The sequence below is a fragment of the Oncorhynchus mykiss genome, chromosome 14, assembly GCF_013265735.2.
Source record: "Oncorhynchus mykiss isolate Arlee chromosome 14, USDA_OmykA_1.1, whole genome shotgun sequence".
Taxonomy (NCBI): Eukaryota; Metazoa; Chordata; class Actinopteri; order Salmoniformes; family Salmonidae; genus Oncorhynchus; species Oncorhynchus mykiss.
In genome coordinates, this window is record NC_048578.1 from 27,634,476 (window position 1) to 27,654,751 (window position 20,276).

The 20,276-nt window shown below is 43.1% G+C and overlaps 3 protein-coding genes across 3 annotated transcripts; all 3 read right to left on the reverse strand.

Moving 5' to 3' along the window:
* Positions 1-6,456: 6,456 nt before the first annotated feature.
* Positions 6,457-8,878, reverse strand: LOC110489033 (protein Wnt-8a). The gene is made up of 6 exons (XM_021561581.2): positions 8,750-8,878; positions 8,607-8,640; positions 8,132-8,270; positions 7,660-7,785; positions 7,417-7,559; positions 6,457-7,232 (listed from the first exon to the last, which is right to left on the reverse strand). The coding sequence occupies exons 1-6, from the start codon at positions 8,818-8,820 to the stop codon at positions 6,675-6,677; spliced, it is 1,071 nt and encodes a 356-aa protein (XP_021417256.2). The 5' UTR covers positions 8,821-8,878; the 3' UTR covers positions 6,457-6,674.
* A 360-nt stretch (positions 8,879-9,238) lies between these two features.
* Positions 9,239-14,512, reverse strand: LOC110489479 (protein Wnt-8a-like). The gene is made up of 7 exons (XM_021562178.2): positions 13,949-14,512; positions 11,886-12,019; positions 11,703-11,736; positions 11,320-11,455; positions 10,983-11,108; positions 10,601-10,743; positions 9,239-10,340 (listed from the first exon to the last, which is right to left on the reverse strand). The coding sequence occupies exons 1-7, from the start codon at positions 13,967-13,969 to the stop codon at positions 9,765-9,767; spliced, it is 1,170 nt and encodes a 389-aa protein (XP_021417853.2). The 5' UTR covers positions 13,970-14,512; the 3' UTR covers positions 9,239-9,764.
* A 1,998-nt stretch (positions 14,513-16,510) lies between these two features.
* tmsb2 (thymosin beta 2) lies at positions 16,511-19,841 on the reverse strand. Its single transcript, XM_036943241.1, has 3 exons — positions 19,678-19,841; positions 17,491-17,595; positions 16,511-16,752 (listed from the first exon to the last, which is right to left on the reverse strand). The coding sequence occupies exons 2-3, from the start codon at positions 17,588-17,590 to the stop codon at positions 16,715-16,717; spliced, it is 138 nt and encodes a 45-aa protein (XP_036799136.1). The 5' UTR covers positions 17,591-17,595; positions 19,678-19,841; the 3' UTR covers positions 16,511-16,714.
* Between the last annotated feature and the right edge of the window lie 435 nt (positions 19,842-20,276).

Genomic DNA, 20,276 nt, shown 5'->3' on the forward strand with positions numbered 1-20,276 from the left:
GAACGGAAGACCCAGAGTTACCTCTGGTGCAGAGGATAAATTCATTAGAGTTACCAGCCTCAGAAATTGCAGCCCAAATAAATGCTTCAGAGTTAAAGTATCAGACACATCTGAACATCAACTGTTCAGAGGAGACTGTGAATCAGGCCTTCATTGTTGAACTGCTGCAAAGAAACCACTACTAAAGGGCAACAATAAGAAGAACAGACTTGATTGGCCCAAGAAACACGAGCAATGGACATTAGACCGGTGGAAATTTGTCCTTTGGTCTGGAGTTCAAATTGGAGATTTTTGTTTTCAACTGCTGTGTCTTTGTGAGACGCAGTGTGGTTGAACGGATGATCTCCGCATGTGTATTTCCCACCGTAAAGAATAGAGGAGGTGTTATGGTGTGTTTTTTTGTTGTTGCTAGTGACACTGTCTGTGATTTATTTAGAATTCAAGGCACACTTAACCAGGATAGCTACCACAGCATTCTGCAGCGATACGCCATCCTATCTGGTTTGGGCTTAGTGGGACCATCATTTGTTTTTTCAACAGGACAATGAACCAACACACCTCCAGGCTATGTAAGGGCTATTTTACCAAGAAGGAGAGTGATGGAGTGCTGCATCAGATGACCTGGCCTCCACAATCCCCCGGCCTCAACCAAATTGAGATGGTTTGGGATAAGTCGGACCGCAGAGTAAAGTAAAAGCAGCCAACAAGTGCTTAGCATTTGTGGGAACTCCTTCAAGACTGTTGGAAAAGCATTCCAGGTGAAGCTGGTTGAGAAAATTTCAAGAGTGTGCAATGCATCAGGGCAAAGGGTGGCTATTTGAGGAATCTCAAATCTAAAATATATTTTGATTTGTTTAACACTTTTTTTGGTTACTACTTGATTCCATATGTGTTATTTCAAAGTTTTGATGTCTTCACTATTATTCTACAATGTATAAAATAGTAAAAATGAAGAAAAACCCTTGAATGAGTAGGTTCTAAAACTTTTGACCGGTAGTGTACTTCCAGACACAAATGAGAGAACACTTCACTCTGACCATTTTACTCATCGTAGCAGAGCTGGTTAGGCTGTTTACATGTTATCTAGAGCGATCTTGACTAATTATTACTTTTTTTGCCTAAAATTACTGACAACGGTCATATTTAGTGGGTGATGCTCATTCGTAAATTCATCAGTTGTTCTTCGCTCTAGCACACTCGGAGTAGATAGTGGAAATCGGAGTAGATAGCCAGAGTGAATTTGCGAAAGCAAGAGATATGCTAACTGGATAACAATCATTCAAGTTCTTTCTAGCTAACCAAATGACACCTGCGTCTCTAGCTGTGTATAGCCACCGAGAAACGATATGAGGGAAAAAAGTAATTCACTCACCCACTCCTCCAATGACATGACATCCTCCTAGCAGCTAGCTATCTAGCTAACGTTAGGCTCCGTGTTTTTAGCTGGCTACATAAATAGATATGCTAGCATATTAGCCACGTTATAACTGACTTGTAATCATTGCCCTTGCTAGTTTGATTGTATTGATATTCCCAGCCTTAGTTACTTTTGTCCATTTTTTGTCATTGAAACTGAAACAGTGCATCCAGAATGGAGGCAGCAAGCAATTTACCAGGCCAGCTGTGATTTACAACCTGATAGCAATATTTGTTAGATTACCAAGAAATGTATTGGTGAATTATATTGATCATGCATTGAACTGCATCCATCTATTCTGCCAACAATGCCTTAGTGTACGTGATGCAACATTGAGTCAAATACAACCTATTTTTAAAAACTCTTATCAAGTTGGTTTTTGTAGCATAAACTGGGAATTTTATATTTTTCGATTATATTATGATTGTCTGTTTATTTCATTTCTGCAAAGTAGTTAAAACGCTGTAGTTCCACTTTAAACTTGGTTAATTTGTGTGCTAAACGTGAAATGCTTTTTTTTGCAATGGGAAGTAATAGTTATACATTTCAATTGGGAAATGCTTAATGGTTGTGTTTTTGTATTCTTATGATTGGGACCTACTAGCAGTGGTGTAGTGGTGCCTGGTCTGTATGGAGGGAGGAGTGGGCCAAAATCCCTGCTGCAGTGTGTGCAAACCTGGTCAAGAACTACAGGAAACATATGATCTCTGTAATTGCAAACAAAGGTTTCTGTACCAAATATTAAGTTCTGCTTTTCTGATGTATCAAATACTTATGTCAAGCAATAAAATGCAAATTAATTACTTAAAAATCATACAATGTGATTTTCTGGATTTTTGTTTTGGATACCGTCCCTCACAGTTGAAGTGTACCTTTGATAAAAATTACAGACCTCTACATGCTTTGTAAGTAGGAAAACCTGCAAAATCGGCAGTGTATCAAATACTTGTTCTCCCCACTGTTGGTGGACAGATAAATACTTAGCATTAGTTTACTGACGATGGTACTGTTTCTACAGGGCTCCCTGGTGTCTCTTTAACTGTGAGTTCAGCGGAGGAGGCAGTGTGGACTTCAGTTTGTCACCCCTAGCTTTCCTGTCACAGGCGGTCAAAAGAGTAAGTCTTATAGGCCACAGAGGATGTAAAGAAGAGAAGAGGGAGTGGCCCACTATCGGCCCTGGTCTAAAGTAGTGCACTATATAGCGAATAGGGTGCGATTTGGATGCAAACCTAGAGCTAGTCTGCTTCACTGTGTATGCCTATAGACTTCTCTATACTTAGAAGGGGATGATGAGTGGAAAAATGTATCACTACCCATGTGACTTTAAGTGTTATAGAAGATCATCTGTAATATCAATATGTCGCAAACCAGATCTAAGGCCATTATAATTGTTCTTCTCCCTCTGCATCTGACTGGCTGCTATGTGTAGTAACTCAGCCTGCTTAGATATAACATTACATTTCAGACTAATAGGTGTCGTCAAACACAGTTGCTAGTCTCTCTTTCGACCCTCCTCTTGTAAGATTGTTTAGGGACAGAAAGACAGTTTGCGCCTCCATTACTATATAGTAGGTTGAGTTTAATATCTGCCCAGCAACAGTGATTATTAGATGACATGTGATTGTGTCCTGAGTCTCTACGCGTTTAAATAGACAGTCCAATTCTGATATTTTAACCAATCGGACGAGCTCTGAAAAAGACAAGATGTCAAAAGATCTGATGTGATTGGTTAGTGGGACCAATCAGTGGGAAAAAGTTCAGAATTGGTCTGAATGTCTAAACGCAGCCTATGGCTCAAATGATGTTTTATTCAGCCTGTTTCCTGTATTTGATGTCTTATTCAGCCTGTTTCCTGTATTTGATGTCTTATTCAGCCTGTTTCCTGTATTTGATGTCTTATTCAGCCTGTTTCCTGTATTTGATGTCTTATTCAGCCTGTTTGATTTGATTTGCCTGAATTTGAAAACCAAACAACATGAATGTAGCTCTAAACTCCATATTATATTCTTCACACTCCAATATGGTGGCCGAGCGTCCCACTTGGATCATAGCATTTAAATTAGAATATCTATTGTACTGCATTTCTAGCTACATGGACCAGGTCTGCAGACTGTTGTGATGGCACAGATAGCCAGCCCACCGTGCAGCCCACTGCTGTGTCTGGTATCTCACACTAAGGTGAGAGAGGAGGGGATATAGGAGGGATGGCTGATCAGTGAACCCCCAGGCATGCAGGGCTGTCTAGGTATGAATACATACCCCTGGGGGTCCTAACAAAGGCTGCCCCCCAGCCTCCAGGCTCCACCATATTGAGACATTCCTTCATACGGTTGCAGCTGAATGGCACCGTATTACCTATACTGTGAACTGCATTTAATCAGGGCCCAGCTCTGGCTAAAAGTGAACTGAATAGGTAATAAGGCATGTGAAACCTAAGTTAGCCTATAGAGAACAGTGTTGGTTGGTTGACTCTCAGGGACTCTATAGAACAGTGGGTTGGTTGACCCACAGGGCCTCTAGAGACCAGTGTTACAGTGTGTTGGTTGGTTGACCCCCCCGGGGGCTCTAGGTTACAGTGTGTTGGAAGGTTGGCCCCCGGTGCCTCTAGAGAACAGTGTTACGGTGTGTTGGTTGGTTGACCCCCCCCCCAGGGGCTCTAGGTTACAGTGTGTTGGATGGTTGACCCACAGGGCCTCTAGACAACAGTGTTACAGTGTGTTGGTTGGTTGACCCCCTAGGGACTCTAGGTTACAGTGTGTTGGATGGTTGACCCACGGGGACTCTAGAGATCAGTATTACAGTGTGTTGGTTGGTTGACCCCCCAGGGACTCTAGGTTACAGTGTGTTGGATGGTTGACCCCCAGGGCCTCTAGAGAACAGTATTACAGTGTGTTGGTTGGTTGACTCCCAGGGCCTCTAGAGAACAGTATTACAGTGTGTTGGTTGGTTGAGCCTCTAGAGAACAGTGTTAGTGTGTTGGTTGATTGATTGACCCCCAGGGCCTCAGCAGGTCTCCACTGTGTCACAAATGTCACACAGAGATGTCAGATGGTCCAGCACCACTTCAGGCAATTGAATACATTTTTGGTGTAATTCCTATTTCTGAATAAGGCTTAAAATACAGGATACAATCTTGCACATGATGTGCAAAACCCAGGGCATGGCCTACAACAATGACTTAATTGACATGTTATATGTCCCTAATAGGTTGATTGAGTCTTAATGGAACACATTACTTGAGTGGGGTAGTCAGTAAAATATACTATTGAAAGCATGCCTCCTCCCATAACATGATCTATATCTCCCCTCCTTCTCTTCTCCTCCCACAGCCATACCTCCCTCTCCACAACCACACTCCCCTTCTCTTTCCCACTCAATTCAAATTGAATTCAATTTAATGGGCTTTATTGGCATAGGAAACATATGTTTACATTTCCAAAGCAAGTGAAATAGGTAATAAACAAAAGTGAAATAAACAATAAAAAATGTACAGTAAACATTACACTCACAAAAGTTTCAAAAGAATAAAGACGTTTCAAATGTCATTATGTCTATATACAGTGTTGTAATGATGTCCTGTATTTGATGTCTTATTCATCCTTTTTCCTGTATTTGATGTCTTATTCAGCCTGTTTCCTGTATTTGATGTCTTATTCAGCCTGTTTCCTGTATTTGATGTTTTATTCATCCTTTTTCCTGTATTTGATGTCTTATTCATCCTGTTTCCTGTATTTGATGTCTTATTCAGCCTGTTTCCTGTATTTGATGTCTTATTCAGCCTGTTTCCTGTATTTGATGTTTTATTCAGCCTGTTTCCTGTATTTGATGTCTTATTCAGCCTGTTTCCTGTATTTGATGTCTTATTCAGCCTGTTTCCTGTATTTGATGTCCTATTCAGCCTGTTTCCTGTATTTGATGTCTTATTCGGCCTGTTTCCTGTATTTGATGTCTTATTCACTCTCTCCCTCTCTGCCTCCCACCAGCCAGACCTCCCCCCTCTCTGTCCTCCTCTCCTCCCCGAGGCAGACCCCTGGGTGGGGTAATATCCTTGCCATCAGTCACTGATCAGGGACCCAGTGGCAGGTTTGTGGCATGTCCAGCAGAGAGGGAGAAATAGGGGAGGGTTGAGAGAATTAATGAGTGATCTACAGGGGAGAGGAGAGAGACAATGGAATAGTATTCTGCTATGTTTCTCCTGGTCATGCTCTCTTTCGATCTCTCTGAAAACCGTTAAATTTATTTTAGTGTCACATAAAAAATCATTGCAACAAATAGAGCGCATCATAGTCGTCGGTGCATGTTCATAGCCAATCAAAACAATGTCCTTCTAATAATTTAGGTAAAATTGAAATGTTCCTGAAACGCATATTGCCGATAACTACCATCCAGTTTGTAGCATCTATCCAAAAGATGGAGTGCAGCTTTTAAGTGACGATTACTTCATCACACATGTGGCTAGGTTACGCAAAATGTTGCCACGCCATCTTTCATAATAGGCTACAATTAATTACACTGAGATGCATTCCTGACCATAGTATTGTCTTCACAATGTAGCGTTCCACTTTGATTTATTGTGATGCAGTTGCATTAACTTTAAGTGTGACAACGTACACGGTCACAGCAGTGTCCCGGATTACCATGGCAAACACCTATAAACACACCGGTAAGGAGGCTTCCTTCAAAAGGCTTGATCCTCATTCCGATCCTTAAACATGCCGTCGATACAACGTCCACATCAAAGCGCTGTTAAATCAACGTTGAACCTGAGCCCTGGTGGAGGTGTGAACCGCTACATGGTAACAATCCCCTTCTAGTGTATTCACCACTGCCTGCCTATTCACCTATTATTTTACTGAGTGAATTTAGTGTTGTTCTAATTTGTTTTGCAGAAGGATAAAATGCAGTCATTGAGCAAAAATAAATACATTTTCTTAACTGTTTATTCATCAGAAGATTTGTATGTAGTCCCATAAATAATAATTGAGAAGCAAAAACAACGAAGTATATTTTATATTTGTTTATTAAATATTTCCAATGAGTCACATACATAAATATATAATTTACATCCATATAGGCCTACAATAAGACAAACGTGGGTGGGTGACGGGGGAAGTGCAGAACATTTCACATAATCACGTGGAGTGGAGGACAGTCTTTGTGAATAAAGATAGATTTGAAATAAGACAAAACTCATGATTTAACATTTGCCATCATAATAGTTTGCATAGAATAAAACCACAGTCCTCCCTCTTTTCATTCATTTAGGTCCTCGGTATCTCCTTCTGTAGTTGTGTCCGTGGCCTCCCTCTCTTCTGGCACACACGTGTTTGACCATCACTTGAGAGCAGTTCTCACACTTGACCGTGCAGCACCATTGGAACTTACAGTTACAGCTGCTGACTATCTCTGTCCGCCTCTCCTCTACCCTCAGGCCACACTCATGGCACAGTCGGCGGCAGCTCCTCTTCTCCCACTGGTTCAAGCCCTCGCCTTGCTGCAGGCACTCCCTGCCCTCAGTACCGTGAAGGCCCAGGCTGGCGTTCTGACTACAGTAGTCCGGAGATTCCTCCAGGTAAATGAGCTCCGTTCGGGCGATGCTGCTGAACGCGTCCGCAATGGCGCCCCTGTTGTCGGCGCTGTTCCCCGACCTCATCCGCCTCTTGTCCATTTCCAGTTTCTGCGCCTGGTCGTGTTTGATTTTGAGGTAGTTGCCGATGTCTCTGAAGTCAGACAGCTGCATCCAGCAGGTCTGAACGGAGCAACTTTCAGACATACCGTGGCACCTGCAGATGCGCTTCATGGTGGCTTTCACCGCCTGATCAACAGACACAGAAAATGGGGTTATAGTGGGTATTAACTCAAATGTGATTGAATTGAAGCACACAACCAACGCGTCACAACATGGCCAATTAATGTGTAATAACAAGATTAACCAATGCCTAATACCATGGTCAACCCATGCGTAACGCCATAGCTCTCCATGGAGCGAAATAACTCACCAGTCTACCGGCCTCGTTGTTATGAAGGTTGACAGCCGCCCGTGAGTCCTGGCCAGTCTCAAGCGCGTCCACGTACTGTTTTGACATCCTTTCCCCAAAGTCCAAGTTATCACTGCAGCCGCCCCACAACCACCCACGCCCCCCTGTGGACAGGAGACAAGCAAAAACATGTATGGGCACACATAGCAGGATGCAATAATATTATCACCTTCAGGTCTACTCTCTCAGTGTTGTGTGTGTTACCAATTTGACCATTTCTCGAGCCGTCACAGCCGCAGTTGTCCAGGTCCCCGAGACTACAGTTGCGGGTCAGTGTGTACATGACACCTGCTGCACTGATTGCGTGCACGAAAGAGGTCTCGCTCGTAGCTACAGAAACAGACATCAAACGTATAAATATGTATTCAAATATTTCACAATGTCAGGTAATTATCAATTCATTTTTATGCATTATGTAGCCAAAGCCTCGAACACACCTACAACGTTATGTATAAAATGGTATTCTGCATAATCTGGATATGTGTGCAACAAAAGCTCAACTTTCACCTTCTGCTACCATTTCTGCCAAGCCATCTACTCATACATTCGATTTATCCAACATATGCACGACACACAACGCACTGCAACTGTCTCTGTAACGCAATGCTGCTTCTCAACTCGCATACATGACATTTTATGCATTAGATTTGACTTATTGGGTATCAAAGCTCTGTACCGCTTCGAAGGCCTTTATGAGTTGACAGTTGGAGCGCACTCTCTGGGCAGTTCCACCTGTCCCAAGCAAACTGGTGTTTACATTCCTGGATCCCGCTCTGCGCGCCCACTTGCACACTACTAGCATACGTCAGATAGGCCTGAGGTCACACGGATACAGAGAGGGAGAGAGCATGTTAAATCCACTATTGAATATCCTAAAAAATAAATAATAATAATCCAAGTGACATTTGGATGAGGTTAATAATTTCCTGATACTTTTGAATAGCCATTAAATTGTGATGAAAATGCTATTAAAGTAGGCTATGCATTCGTCTATCATTACGCACTACTGAAACGATTCTATTGAAAGACCATCAATGTTTCGTGCACTCATGATGCCAGGAGTGCCTTTTGAGAATCTTTGCATAATAGTTTGGAGCACTTGTTTTCCCTAAGGTTACTTATAAAGCAAACAATTCGAATACACATCTTACCTTGGGTCCAGTCATAAGAAAATTGTTCACGGCCCTGAAAGAACAAAGAAAATATAGAATGAAACAACCTTTTAAAACCGAGACACTAGCTGAATGAAAGCTAAAAACGTTATAAATAAAATGTGTTAGAAGTGGGGTCTTACCAGGCATGTCCAAGAAGAGTTTTGTGGAGAAGGAAAAGCACCAGGAGCCAGAGGAACGAACAGAAGACCATTGTTAGTGTTTTTACCTCCGAAACTAAGGGAGAGATCTGGGAATGTGATGAGGACACGCAGCTTTCACCTTTTAATTTAAGAGAAGGAATCAGAAACAAATGGGAACCTTGTCCTTTGTCTCGGGGTTACGAGGACGCTGATTGGACAATGGCCACATAAATAAGACTGGAGGAAACGCCTATTGAGAACTTCAAAGGGTGTCAGGACAAGACAGTTTATTTTCTTCCCTCAGGCGATGACACCAGCGGCCAGATTAATGAGATGATCCCAGCCTCCCGTGGAGACCTCGCCCTCAACACCATCAATAAACAAAAACAGACTGCCGAATCAGAATATTGAAAGCGACAAACTTCGTCGGCACAGGAAGTAAATTCAGAACAGGACTCGAAATAAGATTCAAATATTTAATATGCAATTCCCCGTATAAAAATAAAAACGTGATAATGACACTTAAAACAATGTCATAATTGATATAAAAAGAGGACACACCGAATGTACGCATAGGCTTCTAACCCATTTAGACAACCATGTTTCTCCCTGTACACCCCCAAAGTGACAAGTAAACTTAAACGTGCATTAACAAAATAACATTGTGATGATAGACATTTATCAAAGGAATATATATATTTTTTAGAACATATCACATATCTATTCGATTGTCAAAATGTTAGCCTATAAAGTGCATTTTTAATAAGGGACAAAAGTGGAAATAGTTTGTCACCCGATGTGGGATGGATGAGAATATGTTGATCATAAACAAGTTACAGGAGAAATCACGTGTAAAATGTTTGGGTAACAACATACAAGACATACAATCCCAGACAGATGAACATGGATCAAATGAACTGTAATAAAACATGTTTTAAATAGCGAATATTAAAATAAACTGTCCCCTTCATAGTTATCCTCAAGTATAGATAACCACAGACTGTGCAGGCGCAAATCAACTGCGCTGCACGCGGGGCCTTCTCCCACTTTTCCTTGTGCTGTTCTGAGGCCTGCGCACTCTCTCCCTGCGCGCACAGTAGTATTTGGTCACGACCTGCGTGCACCGCTCGCACTTGACCGTGCAGCACCAGTGAAACTTGCAGTTACAGCTGCTGACTATCTCAATCCGCCTCTCCTCGACCCTCAGGCCGCACTCATGGCACAGCCGGCGGCAGCTCTTCTTCTCCCACTGGGAGAGGTTATTTTCCCCCTGCAGACACTCCCTCCCCTCGGTTCCCTGGAGCCCCAGGCTCTTGTTCTTGGTACAGTAGTCTGGAGATTCCTCCAGGTAAATGAGCTCCGTCCGGGCGATGCTGCTGAACACGTCCGCGATGGCGCCCCTGTTGTCGGCGCTGTTCCCCGACCTCATCCGCCTCTTGTCCATCTCCAGTTTCTGCGCCTGGTCGTGTTTGACTTTGAGGTAGTTACCGATGTCTCTGAAGTCAGACAGTTGCATCCAGCAGGTCTGAACGGAACAGCTCCCGGAGACGCCGTGGCACTTACAGACTCGCTTCATGGTCGCCTTGATCGCCTAGAGAGAGCTTCAGTCAGTTATGGATTCAATAATAGTTCATTTGTAAGTTTATGTTAGGCTGATAGGCTAAAAATAACGAAAAACTCCACAACGAATCTAAATGAGGCCTACCAATGGCAGTATAGCCTGTATGAGACGGCAGTATAGCCTGTATGAGACCGGCAGTATAGCCAGTATGAGACTGGAGGTATAGCCTGTATGAGACCGGCAGTATAGCCTGTATGAGACCTATAGCCAGTATGAGATCTGTCACTCACAAGTCTACCGGCTTCATTGTTGTGCAGGTTTACAGCTGCGCGCGAGTCGTGTCCGTTCTCCAGCGCATCCACAAACTGTTTGGACATCTTCTCCCCAAATTTCACGTTATCACTGCAGCCCCCCCAAATCCAACCCCTACCACCTGGAGAGAGACAAGGCAGGGTTAGTCTATGCAATTATGTCCATGTCCAAATATTACTGCTCTTATTTCTGTCAAATTTCAGTGTTGTCTTCTGTGCGCCCATTTTCGGTTCTGTACGTAATGGTGTAAATGTGCGCAATTTTGTTATTTGAGCATATAATACATACATGGTCACATAATTCAAATAGGTTGCTACACTCAATGTTATAAAGTCAGATGGTAATGGTATATAAACTCACCTATCTGCCCAATATTGGAGTCATCACATCCACAGTTATCAAAATCCCCCATACTACAGTTCTTGGTGAGAGTGTACATCACCCCCGCAGCACTGATGGCGTGGACGAAAGACGTCTCTCTTGTGGCTGGAATTTAAAGAGATCATGGTTGTCAATGTTATGGTTAACACATACCGTAATGATGTGATGACATCGGTAAATATTAGACGCTTGCAAATTGCTATGCGTAATTTCCTCTGACATACTCACTACAAGCCTAGTCTATTTGCCATTGGAAAACATTTATTTCGAGGGATTAGGTAGCCTATAGTATGCTGCATCGTAAATATATTCTCACCACTGCGCAGTCCATGAGTTGATAGTTGGAGCGCGCTCTCGGGGCAGTTCCACCTGTCCCAAGAGAACTGGTGTTTGCATTCCTGAATCCCGCTCTGTGCGCCCACCTGCACGCTACTGGCATACGTCAGATAGGCCTGAGGGGCACACGGATACAGAGACAGAGTAAATCACAGATTCTCGTACTTTATCAGGATTGAACCAGACATTTAATGTGTTATGTGTTTTCCAACTTGGCCTCCGTGTTTGAGCTATTCATTTGTTGTTATTAGAAAACACATTTCCCGTTAAATTACAGCGAAAACATTTGCAACGTAAACCATAAGGGCTATTTTAACCAAGCAGTCTGTGCACGAGCCCAAAAAGTAAATAAAGATCCGCTACCTTTGGTCCAGTCATCAGGAAGTTATTCACCGACCTATGGTAAACAGAAAGCAAACCCAGTCAAGACATAGTAATTGTGACATCGTGTAAACTGACCCCCCCCTCCCCCCACACACTGCCAATATAACTGATCATGGCAGAACTGTTGAAATGCCAAAGACAACAGGTTTTAAAAAAACCTACCATGCTGTAGCGTACAGAACATGACAACACATGGACAGGACCAGTGATGTCAGCAGCTTGCACGGTCCCATGGCAGCTAATGAGTCTTCTGCGTCCAAAACAACGGCTTCAGTGGAGTATCCCAAGCGTAAATACTGAGGCGGGCGGTCAGAGAAAGAGAGAGAAAGAGTATGCTAGATGCAACTGAGCTCTGTGACTGGATCGTAAAGACATTTATAGTGTCGTTGTGTTTGATTGACAGATTTGTTCTGTTGGTAACATTTCACTGTGAAAATGCGGCAACCAAGTCATTGAATGCCGTGTTCTATAGACACATAGGAAACACGTCGGTGCATAACTGCACTTCAAAGCTTCCGCACAGACACAGTTTTATCAGCCCCACCATCCATCCCTTCCATTTCCCAGAGGTCACTCTTTATATACTTTTCCCACGAATAAGTGTATCAAGTGCTAAATTGCAGAGTTTATTATTAATATTATTATTAGTGGTGGTAGCATGATTAGTATTCAATTGGGTTCGGATCTATAGGCCTACAATACACATTCAATTAGGACGTGTAGCCTAAACGTGCAGCCATTTCTGGATGTGAAATGGGCACTCGCATGGATACACATTCCAAACAACACTATATGGTTGTTGGCTCAACATTTAAATGTATGCATTTACGTCGAACTGTCTTTTACCTGGATATACACGGATGTAGTGTGTAAGAACATAGCCTATATTCCATTCAAAGTACACTAGAATAGGCCTATATAGAGTATATTGTTCCTATAGGTATACACTTCGGGGTAGGCTTATTCTCTATACCAATTTATGAAATGTCATAACATATTACTTTAAAAAAATAGATAGTATTTATAATCAGACTGAATGTGTGTGTGTGTCCCCTATATTGACTTCATGCCCTAGTGAGTCTCCCGCCCTGTCCGTCTGTCTGACCTGGTAGGAGCTCTGTTCTTGGGGAACTAACACTGCGATCTGGGGGGCTGGGTGACTACAAAGTCATAAATTCATTCAGCCCCGTTCGCTAAGAGTCATGTAAATAAAGCCTCACACATCCGCGACATTGGCACCGTCGCGATAATAAGATAATAGCCGATTCCATGGGAACGAAGTCGGTGTGAAAATAGTCTGGAATCTAAGGAGAGGATGGGTATGTGAAAATAAATAAACGAGAAACAATGTAGGCGATCTGTAAGAAATGCAATATTGTTGACAATACCCTGTATTTTAAATAGCCTAGGCCTAATGTTGAAACAAAAACATTAATTTCAATCCTATAGATTAAACATATGTTAACAAATTGGCACAAGTGTCTTCTGAATGATGGGTAAACTTGATATTCACTGACTTATTCTTATTATTCTTTCAAATCACCCGTTATCATCTGTCAGTTTCTATTAGGCCTAATTCGCATTCATATCTGATTTGATATGAGAAAGATTAGCCTAACTTGTGATCCCTATTGATTACCATTGGCCTAGTTTATAGTTTCCATTTCAATCAGATCGCTGGGGCATGTTAAATCCTCTATAAGCCACTCAAAATCCCCTAAAACAACTTCTCACTCCACGGTCAGACAATAACCAAGTCCTTGTAGGACAATAGAGGCGCGAGCAGGTGACGATAATCCGCACTAATTAGATATCGGCCACTTGACTGTTCCACTGCAGCTGAAAGCTACATTTCCCACACCCAGCCGAGGAAAATAAAAGGAGATTAAACGATGATCTTTGATGGCTGATCTCAACCCATTTCTGTCTTACAAATAGGCTTTGCCGCTACTGGCTTTATGGGTTCATAACAACCTGTAAAACAATAGTCCATCAATCTGGGCGTTATTTTACATAGATGCTATATAAACATCGAAACTTCATCAAAAACAGAAGCTCATTGCGAAATAAACCAATCAATATTGATCGTGAATGAATCAAAAGGCTATTATTTAAATTCATTACAAGTTGATAAATCATCCCTACAACTCAAAAGAAACATCACATATTGATCATTTAAAATGAAATCAAATAAGTACGCTAATATAGCCTAGTAACGTGCTCATCTTTCGGCACAGGTATTCCATGTTCTCTTCCTCTCAGGACTCAGGTGTTGCTGATGGTCAGTGTGGATGACTCTCAGAGACAGACATACATGCTTTACATTGATTGCATACAAACAGGAATAGAAAATAATAGTAGTGGACATGGGGGATTTCTGGGGCTAATTAATATACAATACACTACAGCCAGAACACGTTGATTGAGTGATGTGTATTATCCAACGGACTGGTCCAAAGCACTGGACATCGACCCGCATCACAGATTAAGATAAACATGTAAAACGCGTTTTAATTAAATTGTTCTAACTGACGTTTCAGACTCATTAGGCGCGTCCATGGTGTGCTGATTGGCGATTTACGCAGCGGTTATTCACCTCAAATTGACTAGGCTAGGCTATATTTACGGTGCAGGGTGTGATTAACGGAGTCATAAAACTGATAAAGGGAGCTGGAGGTGAGAGGCTAGACGTGCCAGGACTGGCGACGCCAGCGACCCATGTGCCTCCACCAAAACAGCGATAGCACTGCAGATAGTTCAAAAGAAAGCATACCTCACAAACTATTACACATGAGCCTGGGGTGGCCCAAGCCTTTTGGGTGCCCTAAGCACGGCTTGGTTGGGGGGGGGGCCCACACCTACATCTTATTAACAGACATATAGGAGCAATTAGGGTTAAGTGCACTGCTCAAGGTTACATCAACATATTATTCACCTAGTCAGCTCAGGGACTCAAACCAGCAACCTTTTGGTTACTGGCACAACATTCCGCTAGGCTACCTGCCACCCATAGGGCATTGGTTAAAAGTAGTGCACTTAAAACATTTTAGTGGCCTCCCTCTTGACAGTGGAGATGAACATTTAACTTTTAAAGTCCATTTCCTGCAATTCTACACTTTTTTTCCATGGGAAAGACCGTTTAAGCTAATTTCCTGCCAGTCTACACATTTCCTAAGGATTTATGCCATGTTTACATGATCTGAGTGAGAATGACTAACAAAATCAATGGGGGGCCCCCTTGAGGTCAGGGCCCCTGGGCACGGTCAGTATTCGGTTGTGATTACTACAAGTTTAGATAGATTGGTAGTTAGTCTAGCCAACTATCAATTGTTAACTGACATGGCTAATTGAATGACTATCAGTGACAGACATAACAAGAGAACAACTAATGATGCACATCTACGGCTGGGCGACATGGCCAAAATATATCACGGCATTTTAAAAAATGGACGGTATAACAGTATAATACACTATATTTATGTTTTTGATTAATAAAAGTTCTACATTTGCTTTATGAGTAGTGTGACCCTAGGGTGGCAACACATACATACATTCTAAGTGATTTCAATGGGTCTTTCTCCATTCTGATTGGTTTATACTGTTTAATTAAACTTCAACCTAAAATCGTTTCCTGCATTTCCATCAATTTCTACATTTCCTGTACTCATTTCAGATCATTTTTATTTTTAAATTATTGTGACAGGGTAGGAACCAAGGTGTTTCCTAGGGGACCCTATAATCTTTGACTACATTGAATGTTTTCTCTTAGCTACTTCATGTAGCTAACATATTCATGCTTTGCGTATTCCTCTTTGATTTAGAAAATACTGTTGCACAAACAACATGCTGATTTAGGTGTACACCATCACTGTTATTAGCAGGTAGTAAAGTTAATTATGTTTTCTCTGACTCAGTATGCTTATTAGCTAGCTGGTAAGCTAACTAGCGATTAGCATTAACGACTATCAAGATTTAGGCCCAACTTGCTAAGAAAAGACAAACTAGCTGTTTGCAGATGTAAGAAACACAAACTAATATTGTAGTTGTAGAACACTAGTGTGATTTATATTAAGAAGCAAAGTGAAAATGGCATCGTTGTCATCAACGTTGTTGCATGTGCTGCATTGACCATGCAGCACATGCAACAACAAATACGCTCCTTGAGTGATGGGGTGTGTTTTTTTAATTTGACCCCTTTTTCTCCCCAATTTCATGGTATCCAATTGTTGTAGTAGCTACTATCTTGTCTCATCGCTACAACTCCCGTAGGGGCTCGGGAGAGATGAAGGTTGAAAGTCATGCGTCCTCCGATACACAACCCAACCAAGCCGCACTGCTTCTTAACACAGCACGCATCCAACCCGGAAGCCAGCCGCACCAATGCGCCGGAGGAAACACTGTGCAACTGGCCACCTTGGTTAGCGCACACTGCGCCCGGCCCGCCACAGGAGTCGCTGGTGCGCGACTCAATACTACAGTGATATCAGGCTTGTAAATGTATTAATTATGATTCAAGAAATGTCTAAACTGTAGATGTGAATGTGCTGATTTAACTTCTCTCCCAGGCAAAGCTGTCTGCAAAAACCCACTATAGCCATGATAATTCCATCCATTCAAGAACCATGTATTATTTAATTTATTGTATTGGTAGCCTAATTTTGTGTTCTGTGTGTTCTGTGTTTGTCTAATGCACTATATATTCTCAGTAGGGACTGTCCATACCCCCTTTGAGACTGCTATATTATTCTCAAACATCAGAAATCATCAGAGAAAGTCAGACTCAAATCTGTTGTTTTGTATTACACTCTTTTGTCTTTATTTCATAAAGAAAAGTAAAAAGTGAATTATGAAAACACCTCCATAATCCCCCCAAAGCCCCTTGAATACAAAGTAACTTCAAGTAGAATACTGAGACAAACAAAGTGCTTTTGTTGGTGGCATCTCTGCCTCCTCTCCTGTTTTCCTCCTCACGGCCTCTTCACCAAGTCACATCAAGGCGTTGCGTCCCCTTTCCTTTCCTGTTCAATGGCTGAAACAGAAGACAGGAAGACATGCATGTCAGTGCACACACCTGTATGGAGATTTGAATGTGAGTTGGGCTCCGGTGGTGTGTGGTTGCATTGCAGAGACGATACAGTGTCTGCCCCAAATGGTACCCTGTTCCCTATATAGTGCACTACTTTGACCTGGGCCTAAAGGGAGAGAGTGATGTTGCTGATTCAGTGATTTGTAGTAGACAAGTGTTTGTATATTGCAGGCCTAAAGGAAGGTTGACAGCGGTCGAACTGACCACCTATGAGAGAGGGAGAGATCCACAAAGAATTAGAAAACAAACCCGATTTTGATAAACTGCCATATCTACTGGGTGAAATACCACAGTGTGCATCACAGCAGCAATATGTGTGACCTGTTGCAAGAAAAGGGCAACCAGTGAAGAACAAACACCATTGTAAATACAACCCATATGTATGTTTATTTATTTTCCCTTTTGTACTTTAACTATTTGCACATCGTTACAAGACTGTATATATACATAATATGACATTTATAATGTCTTTATTATTGTGGAACTTCTATGAGTGTAAAGTTTACTGTTCATTTTTATTGTTTATTTCACTTTTGTACATTATCTAGTTCACCTACTTTGGCAATGTTAACCTATGTTTCCCATGCCAATAAAGCCCCTTGAATTGAATTGAGAGAGAGAGAGAGAACTGCAGAGACAAATCTTCCCCTACGACACCCTTTAAAACACATGATCACTCACTCTCTTTGGTTGGCAGGGGGTTCTTTTCTATCGTCTCAGTCTTCTTCAGTTTGGTCTTGTCAAAGCAGGTGATCTCTGTCAGGTCAGGTTTGTCAGACATAGTGGCTGTGAAGGAGAGAGAGATGGAGCAGGGAGAGAGAGATGGAGCAGGGAGGGAGAGATGAAGCAGGGTGGGATAGCGAGATGGAGCAGGGAGGGATAGAGAGATGGAGCAAGGAGGGATAGAGAGAGATGGAGCAGGGAGGGAGAGAGGGAGATGGAGCAGGGAGGGAGAGATGGAGCAGGGAGGGATAGAGAGAGATGGGACAGGGAGGGAGAGAGAGAGATGGAGCAGGGAGAGAGAGAGAGATGGAGCAGGGAGAGAGAGAGATGGAGCAGGGAGGGAGAGAGGCAGAGAGAAATCATCATGTGTCAGTTATTTGACCTTTGCTGGTCCCTGTAAAACCAGCTGACAAATAATCTACACAGGCAGAATCTTGCGTTGGGAACGTTGGCACCCACACACCTCCCCTTTCCTCTCATCTAGGATGACACCATCCATTCTGCCTCCACCATGACACCATCCATTCTGCGTCCAACATGACACCATCCATTCTGCCTCCAACATGACACCATCCATTCTGCCTCCAACATGACACCATCCATTCTGCCTCCACCATGACACCATCCATTCTGCCTCCACCATGACACCATCCATTCTGCCTCCAACATGACACCATCCATTCTGCCTCCAACATGACACCATCCATTCTGCCTACACCATGACACCATCCATTCTGCCTCCAACATGACACCATCCATTCTGCCTCTAACATGACACCATCCATTCTACCTCCACCATGACACCAGCCATTCTGCCTCCAACATGACACCAGCCATTCTGCCTCCAACATGACACCATCCATTCTGCCTCCAACATGACACCAGCCATTCTGCCTCCAAAATGACACCATCCATTCTGCCTCCAACATGACACCAGCCATTCTGCCTCCAACATGACACCAGCCATTCTGCCTCCAACATGACACCATCCATTCTGCCCCCAACATGACACCAGCCATTCTGCCTCCAACGTGACACCATCCATTCTGCCTCCAACATGACACCATCCATTCTGCCTCCAACATGACACCATCCATTCTGCCTCCAACATGACACCAGCCATTCTGCCTCCAACATGACACCAGCCATTCTGCCTCCAACATGACACCAGCCATTCTGCCTCCAACATGACACCATCCATTCTGCCCCCAACATGACACCAGCCATTCTGCCTCCAACGTGACACCATCCATTCTGCCTCCAACATGACACCAGCCATTCTGCCTCCAACATGACACCATCCATTCTGCCCCCAACATGACACCAGCCATTCTGCCTCCAACATGACACCAGCCATTCTGCCTCCAACGTGACACCATCCATTCTGCCTACCCTGCTCTTTCTTTCTTTCTTTCTTTCTTTCTTTCTTTCTTTCTTTCTTTCTTTCTTTCTTTCTTTCTTTCTTTCTTTCTTTCTTTCTTTCTTTCTTTCTTTCTTTCTTTCTTTCTTTCTTTCTTTCTTTCTTTCTTTCTCTCTCTCTCTCTCTCTCTCTCTCTCTCTCTCTCTCTCGCGCTCTCTCTCTCTCTCTCTCTCTCTCTCTTCCTATTCACCTTCTAATCTCTGCATCCTTGCCATCTTGTCTCTTCCTGAGTCTCAGCACTGTTCCACGATATTAAAATGCACTCCTGGCTAGCATTGCCTCTTTCATAGCCCAGCCCTACCTCAGCCCCATCCCAGCCCTAGTTCAGGCCCATCCCAGCCCTACCTCAGCCCCCATCCCATCCCTACCTCAGCCCCATCCCGGCACTACCTCAGCCCCATCCCAGCCCTACCTCAGCCCCATCCCAGCCCTAGCTCAGCTCCATCCCAGCCCTAGTTTAGCCCCAGACCAACTCAACTCAATCCTGCCTTGCTCACTTCATAACCCTGCTCTACTCAAATCCTACCACAGCACCTCTTACTCTCTCCATCTATCTTTTAATGAATTAATTCTCTCTATCCTTCCATCCCTCCATCAGATCAGTACACTTCAGTGTTCAGCCACAACCCAGATCCTTTGTTTCAGTACACAGAGACAAAGCTAAATGAATAAAAATGGGATGAGAGAGAGAGAGAGCGAGAGAGAGGAGAGAGACTGAGGCTTACCTTTGTTCCACACAGCAGTGTGCTTTAATCCTCCAGGGCAAGGTTGGAAAGAGATGGAGGTAGACAAGGCTGTGAGTGTCTTCCGGTTTCTGCACGTCTAGGTCTGCACCAGGGTGTGGGTTTAAGAGAGAAAAGGGGAGGAGGGAGGAGGGGAGATGGGGAGGAGGGAGAAACTGAGAGGGAGGGGGAGAGAGGAAGCACTAAAAGATAGGCAGAGAGAGAGAGAGAGAGAGAGAGAGCGAGAGAGAGAGAGAGAGAGAGAGAGAGCGAGAGAGAGAGAGAGAGAGAGAGAGCGAGAGAGAGAGAGAGGACGATATAAGTCTGTTGTCTCCCTTCTCTTTCTCCATCTAGTGAATATTCATGTTCTCCAGGGAAGACGGGCCAACCAGCAGCAGGCTGTCGTGCTGTGCTGAACTGCTTATGAAGATAGCATATGATGCACTATTTAATCAATGCACTGAGGTGATTTTTGGGTATTGGCATTCTGAGGTCAGGGACAGATGACGTAACACTGGAATGTCTCAAAATATAATTATTTATTTATTTTTCACAAGTAAAATAATTCAATTGGTTTTGATAATACATATGGTGGAACTATT